The sequence below is a fragment of the Centrocercus urophasianus genome, unplaced genomic scaffold (assembly GCF_019232065.1).
Source record: "Centrocercus urophasianus isolate 14NV4802_14NV808 unplaced genomic scaffold, USGS_Curo_1.0 seq_18, whole genome shotgun sequence".
Lineage (NCBI taxonomy): Eukaryota > Metazoa > Chordata > Aves > Galliformes > Phasianidae > Centrocercus > Centrocercus urophasianus.
In genome coordinates, this window is record NW_024884733.1 from 23854753 (window position 1) to 23865889 (window position 11137).

Sequence of the window (11137 nt, forward strand, 5' to 3'; positions counted from 1 at the left end):
GTCTGAAATGGGAAATTTTTTTACGATGAAAAGTGATCGATTAAGCCATTTGTGCAGAGGACAATGTATTTTTTCCTTTTCCATCAACATGAAACAAATCCTTAGAGGCACATTTACCACATTAAGGCTGGAAGAACAACTTGGGCTTCTTAGTCAGATCAACAGCTTTGGCCTCTTGGCTGTGCTTCCTAGGATGTGACAGAGCAGGGCTGTCTGTGCCAGCAATGGACTCTGTGCCAATGGCTCTCTTTTCTGGGGAACTGAGCCACAGACATTGGAGAGCATTCTTTTTTATTTAAAAGTGTTTGAAGTAAAAGCAAGATGTACTGCACATTAAAACACCCCTTCTATAACAGGTATTGGGAGCTGTAGGTTTCCACCGTTTGCCCTAATCCCAGATTTTTGCAGGCTGCTTGGGATTGGAGGTGTGATGTTTTTATCCATATGAAAACAGCAGCATGTCACGTGGCAGGTAAATCTCTTTTCTTACCAAGAAGTAAATAAAACAAAGCAGCTAATTTCTAACATGCTGTTGTAACAACTGCATCAACAACAAAAATAAAGAGCAGTTACAGCAAAAAATAAATCTGGGACAATCCTCATCAGTAGTGCAAGTGGCTACTCCTTTCTTCTGCCACTCCTGCATTGCCATGAACTGCTGTTTTACATGACTCATTGTTAGTTCTCTGCTCTGATGCTGATGAATTGTATCTTGCCTGCACTTCCCATCACACTGAAAAGACTTCTTTTTCAACTGGTTATAAATAATGCTCTACTGCAGTCAACTTTAAATAAACACTTGAACTGAGTGGGACTTCCCTTAGGCTGCCAGGACACCTGAGTCTGTGCTGCTGTTGGAATGGGGTCGTTCTTTCTTGTGTGCATGCTGTCCTTTTACTGCATTTGCCCTGTGCTTTGCTGGGAAGCCCCATGAACACAGGAAAAGACTGTTTGCAGGGATTGTGGAGCCAGTAGAAGAGGTTGGACTGGAGGGCAGATAGCTGTCAGGTGTGATAAATACAGATAATTCTGGCTTGGAGCGGTGCGGTAGACTGCATAACCTCAGGGTCCCTGCTAGCTCAATTTTTCTAGATTTCTATGTAGCACATACTTTATTAATATGCATATTAGTGTCCCAGTGTGATGTGTCTTAATATCACTTCTACTGCAATAAAATTTTATTTCCCCTAGAGAACATTCATGCAGGATCACCTTATGTCATCAGCAAGAATGAAAAGAGTATGACTTCTGTGTCTAAATACAGTGATGGTTTCATGATTGCAAACTGGTCAGCAGTGATCAATATGCTGACAAGCAGTGTCTGATATGCTTGCACTACTGTGCCTTGAACTAGATAAGACTCTGATGTGCTTTAAAGTGCTGCCTCTTCAACAAAGTGTGAATTGTGGAGCCCTGAGTCATGGGTGGATCATAAAGGACTTTTTCCATAGTATCCTATGGAAACCTCAGAACAGAGAGTGGCTTTGTGGAAATAAAATGGAGAGTTCAGTTGGGTTAGCAGAGAGCCAGGAGCTGTTACAGCCTGGGCGGGTTGCTTAGTTCCGTTGATCTGCTCATGGACCCCCAGCACTTCCATGCTTTTTTGATTTGCAGTAGTTCTTTAGTTATGGTTTCTTGATGTCAAAGTGTAGGAGAACTGTGACACTTTTTGCGTGGCAAGATGCTATGACTTAATTTCTTTGGCCCTTGAAAAGAGAGATGTCTGCCCTTGCATCTTCCCGATAACCAGTGTAAAGCAGGGCATGCAAATTCAGCAAGCAGTCTTGCTGATCACCTTCCCTCTGTTCTTCAACTACACACGAGTGTTACAAATTCCTGAAAAATAGGTAAGCCCTGAATGCAATTCCCTATGAACTTTTCCCGTGTTTCTCCTCAACCCTTTGTGAAAGCTGCCCTGAGCTGCCTTCTCTTCCCTATGAGCTCTTGCAGGCTTTCAGAGCCAGCAGCCCTGCATGCAAAATTATTCAGCATGTGCAGTAGATACTCCCTAAATAAACAGCCTTGCTCATATTTCCATCTGGTATAGCCAAAGTAGGAGAACATGAGGAAAAAAGTGAAAAACAGTAAAGGCGTTGTGTGTTTGTAACTCTTCCTTTTCTCCTGCTATAGATTAGTGGTCATTGTTTGGTTCTGCTGTGTCATGGAACTTGGTGGTTGTGTACTTACAGAGCGCCATGAGTCTTTACCAGATTCCCAGCTATCCAGTGTAAAACTCTTTCTTGACTTGCCTTATTTACTGCCTCCCTTTCTCAACTTCTGTCTGAGATCTGACATCTGTTCACCCGATAGACCTGTGTTCTTGCTTTCTCTTCTGCTTTCTCTTCAGACTGGTCTCCAGTTTCCATAGATACTGCAAGCCTCACCTTGGCTTTTGAATTAGTGCCCCTTTGTGGTGTTGCTTGACTGTGAAAGGACTAGTTTCCTCCAGGCACTTAACTGAAGAAAAAGATGTATTTGAATCCATCACTAACACAAATTTAAATTAGAACAGATTCGGTCTATGAAGGGTCTATGGAGAGCAGGTTATTGTGCAAAAGTTAATTTGCAAAGGCTTTAATGAAATGGAAGGTCATGGAGCACTTGATGGCAAGTGAAGGCAGAACACTGAGGCAGAATGTCTTCAGTGGAGATTATTTCCATTCCTCTAGTGCAAAAGCAACGGTGTCCTTAACACAGAAAGCCAAGACTAAGCGATGCTGATTATAGCTCCTAGATGGTAGCTGTGTCTGCTGTGCCCTGCCCCTCCTGTTTGCATGAGACTTGCTGTGTCTGTTATGCGTGATGGTCTACTGCCGGTGGTGCCTGTGGCTAAAATGAAATATATCTGATTGGGTTAGCAGCTAAGGTAACACGTGATCTCGTGCAGGAGGGAAGAGAAACAAGCCACCAGCCTCACCTCCCATGGGCACTTCTCTCTCAAGGTAGGGGCCAGCAGGAAAAGACCCCACGGAACTACCTGGCACTGGGGCCAGAGCACCCAAGTAGATGCAGTGGTTTTCCATGGAGCTGCTGCCTTCCAGAAACATTTTCCTACTGGAATGAAGGAAAAACAGGGAAATGTTTTCATCCTATTAGCTCTGAATGCCCAAATGCCAACTATTAGAGGCCAGCACTGGTAGCCAAGGGAACAGACCTCCTGCAGCAAAATTTTTTTAAAAGTACAGCTGAGCAGCACATAGAGAGGACAACACACAAAAGGCTCACCAGACCATGAGAACATTTGGGTTTTGTTGTGGGGCTAGGTGTTTTGTTTATTTTAATATAGATGGATAGCTCTAATCTTTCTCAGCGTTTAGACCACCTGCAGCTTAAAGTGCTGAGGCACTCTTCAGCCTTTAATGCGTGTAGGAGAGCTTCAAAGAGCTACTGCAATCCCATCAAATACAATGCACGGGTAGCCCAGAAAAAAAAAGCTGGCTTGGTCTCTGATATCAGACCTGTGTTTGTGCACTGGTTCAACCCTGGCTGCAGACAGAAGGTGAAGATGTCTATGATGAAGAGCTGTATTTCTGTCCCAGTCCTCTGCCATGCAGGGATTTAAACTCATTGCAGGCCCTCCTGTTTCTTCTTCTACTTCTCTGTTATAAGCTAGGTTTTTTTTGTTTTGTTTTGGTTTGGTTTTTTTGCAGTGTTTGTCCTCAGCAAGTCCTTTAGAACAACAACATGGGGCCCACCTGGAAGAAGATGATGTTTGACATACTGGAGGAAGTACAGAGTCCCTTGTTTTAACCATATTCACTGTCTGAGCAGTATTGCACATAATAATTTCCAACAAGAAACAGCATTTGTTTGTCACTTATTAGTTCAAGCCACCAAGCACAAAAAGTGCTTAATCAATTCCTCTCCTCACAGTCATCTGATCAATTTGTAGTGTCAAGGCAAAAGCAGAGAATGAATGTTCTATAGCCCAGATTGCACAAGGACCTTTCTAAAAGCAGTGTTCCCAGAGCTGTTGGTATTAAGGGTCAATATCATTAGATTTCAAGGTTATATCTGTTTCTCAGTTTTACAATATCTCTGATTCAGCCTAATGAATAAGAATTGAATAAAAGACCTTTGTTCTTTCATTCTTGAACATGAAAAGATGTCACTAATTTTTTTCTGTCCTTTATGTCCCCAGGCACTGTTAATGCCTTTCAAGAGCGCTAAGCGAAGCGTGAAGGTCACTGCTCTTCTGTAGCATTAGCAGTAGGCTCCTGAGCACCAGGTGTCTTTGCTTGCCTCTAAATGCCATTTTCCCAGCTTGTGTGTGCAATGCTGTCATTGCAGTCTGACAGAGGGCTTCACCTTTGTTCTCCAGAGGATAGTGTTTCCGTGATCCTTCTAAAATGTAAAACTTTTCCACAACTGGGCACCAAGCTCTTGCAGTGTTGCAAGGTATCATGTGGGATGACAGCAAGTGTTCTGAGCTCAGTGCTGTGAGATGCTGAGGCAAAATATTAATTGAATTTGCCAGTTCAAGGGACATTTGCATTACTGTGACAGCTAGATCTGCTCTATCTCGGCTTACCTTTAAAGTAAGATATTACATGTTTCCTTTGTCTCACTTGCAGAACAAATGAGCAAACATTGCCATAGAGAAAAGGCCCACGACTTTCCTGAAGATAGCAGCCACAAAAAGCTGCTTGCAGTGTTGGCGGTCTCACAGCCTCTCATCTTCTTTTCAGCTGCTATTAATAACAAACACTTGTGCTGAGGTGGCTATTGCATCTTTACAGAATAGCATCCCACAGATATTATCAGAAATTCAAAGGCATCTTAGTGTTTGTTGGCTTGTGAAGAACATGCTAACCGTTGTTTGTTTGGAGAACAGTCGTTTTGGGCCTCTGTGATACTGTGTAGCCTTAATTAAGTCAGTAATCATTCAATGCTTGTTCTCATTTCATGTACAGTAGGGAAAATACAGGTTTTCTTCTCAGGAGTTTGCAGCACTGGTTATTGCAAAGCTATTGTTGAACAACCAGTTTCTTGGGCAGGAAACTCCAGAGGAACATGGAGTGCTTCCAGTTACAGGAGAGCTGGCAGGAAATCAACTCACTTCTTTCCAGTGTTTATCCTGAGATAATGAAATGCTCAGACCAAGCTACCAAGTGCCAAAAGAGGGCTGACAGAATAAGGAATGTTTCATGTAAGTTCACAATGGCCTCATCTTTAAGTTAGGAAATTACACTGTGGCCAAACAACTAACAGTTTTATTCTGTGGCTTTCCTATCCCAGCATAATGGCTCCAGGACCTGAGAAGCAGTTCTGTGTTTGTAGTGATTGAAGTGCACTAAAATGCTCTGGGTGACAACTACTGTACAAACATGGAGTTTTCACTTCTTTTCTTTCTTTTGTTTTATCAGATGGCTTTCAGCTGCTAAGAAAAACTCTCCGGGGTATGTTTAAAGCACCATGTTTCAGTTGTACATTAACAGGATGAGAACTCCCACTATACTCACCATTATGAGTGTATGTATGCATTACTATCGTGCTGTTCATAAACCCCCATCTGAAATCACCTCTCCAAATGGTCTTACTTTTACAAATCCATGTTGTACAAAATTTTTACTAGCTGAAGAAAGGATAACAAATCAGACTATATTACCAAACCAATTCCTATACTACAAACAAGACTGTAAAACAAAGCAAGATGTATAAAGCACTATATTTGGAACTAATATACCACTGGTAATTGTAACTAGTGGTAAGAGTAGAAGGCAATAACAACAAACTAGATATATGTGATTTAGTATCTAAAATTAGTATAATTAGTGGTTGTAGTGTTTGCTTCGAGAGTGGATGCTGAATATGAAAGCACTGGGAGGCTACAGATATGGAATAAGAAGTTAGACATCACAAATTTCGTACAGAATTAGATCATTAAAGTCTTAAGAGTCTCGGAGAAATCTGCTTTGTTTAGATTCTGGGCCATCTTGTTGATACAGCGTCTGGAAAGTCAGAGCATGATAGACACAGATATTTTCCAGGGACGTTGCACTTAAATGGAGAAGCTACCTGGGCAAGTTCCTCTCAGTTCCATGATAATGAAAATTGTCAGTAGACTGAATTTCTTTCCGTATCAAATACAAAGTTTGAAGACAGTATTCTTTCCCAGCGCGATGACTTACACGCAGTCTCCCAGACCATCCCAGTGGGTGTGGACATAAGAATGCTCACCCGCTACCCTCACACGCTGCAGAAATAAGTTGTTTTTGGCAGATGTACACAGTCTGGCAAGCTGCAAAGCTGCTTTTTACAATGCAATGCAGGAACAGAGCCACCAGAACAAGCCCTTTTCTGCTTACATAACATCATGCAGCTTCTTTACCTGACAGCTTATTTTGTCCAGAATGAATACAAAGGACACTTGGGACACAACAGGATGTGGCAGCAGTGCTTTTCAAATATCAGCACAAGAACAGCAGTCCATTAGCAATCTTTTCACAGCTCCAGGAGGCACCCTGTTGTGAATGCTTTTGTGATTTAAAACTACGCATCTGAGAGTGTATTTAACAAATTAAAATTGGTCACAATTCCTTTTCGAGTACATTGCTGCTTTATTAAAGGAAGTTGGCCGTATGCTTAAATCAGTACAAATCAGTGAAAAGGAAAACAGAGAATGGTTTGGAAGCTGTGAGACTGAGTTAAGCTGCTTTACTCCTAAGACGATCCGCCAGTCCTGAAGAGACCAGCAAGTGTTCCGTATTTCTAAGTATGCTATTATAACCGTGGATCTATCACACTTACTGTATCACCTCAGAGGAGTTGGAGGAACAGTTTTCTTCCCAAGAGGACATAAAATTTATCCTTTGTAAAATCAGTTAAGAAGAAAGGGCAGGAGCACTGGCCTTTTGATAATGCCCTTGTAATATCAGAGCAAGATGGTTATAAGCCAAGATTTGCAGTGCAATTGTTGTATGTTAGCCAATTTTGATTATGTCTCATGAACACCATTTTTAGGTCGAGAATAGATTGCTGGGAACATCACTAACTATGTATAATTTATAACATGCTGAAATGCAGCAGGCTGATCAGATTTAATGCTTTACCACTCTCATGTCTTAGTGCAACAGAATTTCCTTAATTCGGGCTTGCCAAAACTAGAGATACAAAATTGGATGATGCTTCACAAACGTATCTGTGCTAACACACTTGACACCTTTTAAATGCAAAGTTAATAATATTTAAACTCTGTTCACATGCTACTAAAAAACAAGCAAACAAACTACAAATCTCTTCAGTGTGCACTTACATGTGGCTTTAATTATCTGCTATGTGTGTCCGTTTTATTCAGGATGTTCCCAAGTCCCTGCTTGTTGTATTGTGAACACTGATAATTGGAATAAAGCTTGTACCAGTGTGGCAGATTCATTTGGATCAAAGATCTGAACAAAGTACTCGGAGGCAGCGAGCATTATGAACTCAAAAGCTCAACATTTCACTCTGTTCTCCAATGCTTTGAGCTACCTGTAATTGCTTACTCTTGAACACAGAACTTGCAAACTGTTTTATTAATGGAATGCCACATTTAGTGCACAGGTAACCTTTCCCATGTCTTCATCTGAAACAGATCTACTTTCCTGAAATGCCACAAAATGTTAACTGACTTCACAGAAAAAAATAAGCTCACTTTTGTCATTACTGATTTTTTTGCAGGCTGCTAAAAACAGAGCAAAGAGCCTTAAACCTAAGGTATGCAACATTTTAGATATACTGCCATCTGCCGTTCCAGCATGCCAGTTTTATCACTGCCTCTGTGATTTTTATTCCAGCAGCAAGCATATCCCTTGCAAGGAATGTTTTGCAAGAAATCTGTTGTAAGTACAGTTGAGCTGGAAGAATTACTGTAATTCATACATGATCTGTCTGAAATAGTACACACTGAGATTCTTTAGCCGTTTATTCTGCCGTGCAGACCTTCAGTTCTGGGCTGTGATCAAATCTGTGTTCGTTTCGCTCAGTTTATTTTAATAGCAAGCTTGTCTCTTTATTCAAACCATAGCCAGAGCTTTTATGTTCTGAATCAGTTACACCTTTGCAGCAAAATGTACACACCTGTACCACAGGCTTTGCATACGTGTATACATAAAATTGTCTATTTACATATACTGCCCTACATATTTAGACTGTTTCAGTTATGGTTTGTATATATGTAAGCTATATGATTTTGTTTAATTGGAGTCCAACATGTGATCAGTTGGCACTGTGCTTCCTAAATCTATCAAAAAAATATAGAGAGCCTTTCAAAAGCTGGCTGGAAACTAAAAACAATTAGTGTGTAATTGAGCAAGGAGTGATCACTGTGCACTGGAGAGTGATCCTAAAGCAGCCAGGTAGACATGGAAGTCAGAAACACAGTGACAAACCAGTTGGCAAGGCGCTGCAAACAACATTCTGTTTTTTGAAATGTTTGTATGCTTTGTCCAAGGGAATCTCCTGTCTTAGACACTTACCTGCTGTTCCACAGTGGGTCAATTCCCAGCTCTTTGACTTCTACTACAGCCTCTCTCTTAAACTCTGCTCCTTCAGTTCATCTGCCCAACAAAACTAAGTTCTTTTTGTTCCTGCTTCTCATCTCTCCTGTCCATTTCATTTGTAAGATCTATAGGGAAACATGTCTCTATATACGTATCATCATGCAGACACATTACTTTTTTGGGCTTGGAATCACCTGGACATGACTTAAATGCTTCTAGGTCTAAACTAACAGAGAAACATCCACATAGACCTATAATCACCAGAGACAGCAACAGGCACTGTCTAGGATGAACAGGCAGCCTGAAGGAACATCTCACAACTAACAGAGTTGATGTGCAAGGACAGTACTTTTGTATCCAAAGACAGGAAAATTAGGAATGAGTGTGTGGACCCGAGTGTGTTGGAACTGGTCCTAAAACAAGCCTCAGTACCAAAGCAGCAGACAGGAAAGAGCCTTCCATGCTTGAAACCATGGGGACAAACTCCCAATAGGCCAGAAGAATTTCTCCTCCATTGGAATGGGATGTAAATAAAACACTTAAGAACGTATGTATTTAAAAATGTAGAAAGCCACTGAGTTGGTCATGTTTATTGCATCCACAAAAATATACATGTATTTGCATACACAAATACTTCCAAGATACTTATTGAGTGAAAACTGTGTGTTCATGAGATTTAAAATGTAAGTTCACCTGCCACTTAAAGCTGCAGTCTCAACTGTGACAGTTTTACTCCCCAAACGTTAAAGAACTCAAGGCCTCTTTCTGTTCTTTGTGCAACTGTTTTGCCCTGTTTTTCAAATCCTCCGCCTTGCCATCATTCTTCTCAACACCATCTCCCAGTTTGTACATTCGACTGGCATTGGCACAAGCCCATACGTGACCCAGCTCACAGCCCTTCAGCGAGTACTTCAAAGCACGGTTCATGTCCTTAGGGATCCCAGCTGCTCCTTGGAGGTATATTACACTGAGGTTGAAGCAGCTAGGAGCAAAGCTGCCATCGCAGGCTTTTGTGTAATAGTCCCTAGCAACAACTGGGTCAGGTTTACCATTGACTCTCCCATCGTGGGCCAGCAGCCCAACGCTGTGACAGGCATTCACCGACTTCTTCCCGCCTTTCTCACATGACTTCAGGAAAGACTTGTAGGCAGCTTTCAAGTCTGCAGCGAGTCCACCTGTGCACCAGGAAACCAAGGTTACTGCAAGGACAGCTTGAAATGGATGGGACCTTTCTGCTCCACACTGCTCTCTCTGGGAAAGACAGCAGCCCTCACTTTAGGCACTACAATCAGAATTTAGGGCTTCAGAGGCTAACCTTAGGAGGCCCTCCTCCGCTTCCTGGTGACCAAATTAGTTTATGCAGACATTATAATATAAATAAATGGAAGAAATGAAGATTTTAAGGAAAGGGCACACAGCAACGTTCAGCAGCAGATACATACTTGCTGCTTACGCAGACACACTTATAAAACATCGCACACGTGGCTAACCTGAAATTCTTTCCTTGGGTGATGAACTTAAGACTTTAACTTAAGGTTTTCCATCCTTCCCTGCTTTTATTAGGAAAATACAAGGGGCAGGACGTGTGGGTGTTGGGATCAAAAAGCCCAGGGACTGCACGGAGCCCGGGGAGACGGGGTGGAAGGCGCAGGGGAAGGGGGATAAAGGAAAAGGGGAAAAGGGAAAAGGGAAGGAGGAAAGGGCCGCGACGCAGCGCCGGGCGCACCTTTGCCGATGGCCTGGTAGGCCCCCAGTTTGTAGCAGCTCTCGCTGTGCCCGTACACCTCGCAGTTGTCCCTCAGCACCCGCGCGGCCGCCTCGAAGTCCTTCTTGACGGCGTCCAGGTAGTCGGCCAGGCGCTGGCAGCCTGCAAGGCATCGTCAGAGCCGCGCCCGCGACGGGGGGCTGGGACAAGGGACGCCGGAGAGCCGCTTACCTTCGGGGTCCTTCCCCTTGAAGCACTGGTAGCTGTACTCGACGTGCAAGTTCTCCAGATAGCTCCTCACCTCCTCCTCGTCCCCGAAGTCGATCAGCCCGGCCATGCTGCGGGGCCGCCCCCGGCGATGGCCGTCACCGCCCGCCCGGAGGTGGGGCCGGGACCGCCTCCCCTGGCGCCGCTCTGTGAGGCCGCCCCTTGCGCGGCACAGATGAGTTCTGTAAACGGAAGGTGATTTCAGTGCGATAACTCGGGATTGCGGAGCTTTCGGGATGAACAGAGCTCAGTTAAACCTTGGGCGCGGGACAAACCCGGAACGCCGCCAGCAGCGCTAATGGCGGGCCGGGCTGCGGCTCCCCCTGCTGGCCGCCTCCGGCATTGCTGCGAGACGCCGTTCGGCCGTGGTGGGTTGGGGTTGTTATTTGGGGGTTTGCGAGCAAATGTTGTACAAAGCAATTCCTCACAAGGTGTAACTGCGAACTCTCCACGTTACCTGGGCAGAGTAATTGTATCGCTGCTCACTTTGTTCTGCCGACAGGCAAAAAATGTATTCACAGTGCCTGCGCGACGGGAGCTGTCTTTATCGCTGTTACTGTATCCGAAGCCTGAAATTATTCAGTGCGAAGGCTGCTGGCAAAGCTCCTCTCCAGCAAACCCGACCGCACCGGAGCAGATCGCTGCGGGCAGGAAACGCGTACAGCGCTGCCCTGCGCGGCGCCTT

General features: G+C 43.7%; 1 protein-coding gene across 1 annotated transcript; it reads right to left on the reverse strand.

The window, feature by feature from the left end:
• Positions 1-9032: 9032 nt before the first annotated feature.
• On the reverse strand, positions 9033-11113 carry LOC122160469 (cytochrome c oxidase assembly factor 7A). Its single transcript, XM_042818967.1, has 4 exons — positions 10910-11113; positions 10417-10634; positions 10207-10347; positions 9033-9655 (listed from the first exon to the last, which is right to left on the reverse strand). Exons 2-4 carry the CDS (start codon positions 10520-10522, stop codon positions 9210-9212), a joined length of 693 nt encoding a protein of 230 aa, XP_042674901.1. The 5' UTR covers positions 10523-10634; positions 10910-11113; the 3' UTR covers positions 9033-9209.
• Between the last annotated feature and the right edge of the window lie 24 nt (positions 11114-11137).

Excerpts from the sequence above, each read along its gene's own strand:
- LOC122160469 (XM_042818967.1), bottom strand. The coding sequence starts at position 10,522 with ATGGCCGGGCTGATCGACTTCGGGGACGAGGAGGAGGTGAGGAGCTAT. Across the intron at positions 10,348-10,416 it reads CAAGGGGAAGGACCCCGAAG|GCTGCCAGCGCCTGGCCGAC; the intron begins GTAAGCGGCTCT and ends GATGCCTTGCAG. Across the intron at positions 9,656-10,206 it reads CTACCAGGCCATCGGCAAAG|GTGGACTCGCTGCAGACTTG; the intron begins GTGCGCCCGGCG and ends CCTGGTGCACAG.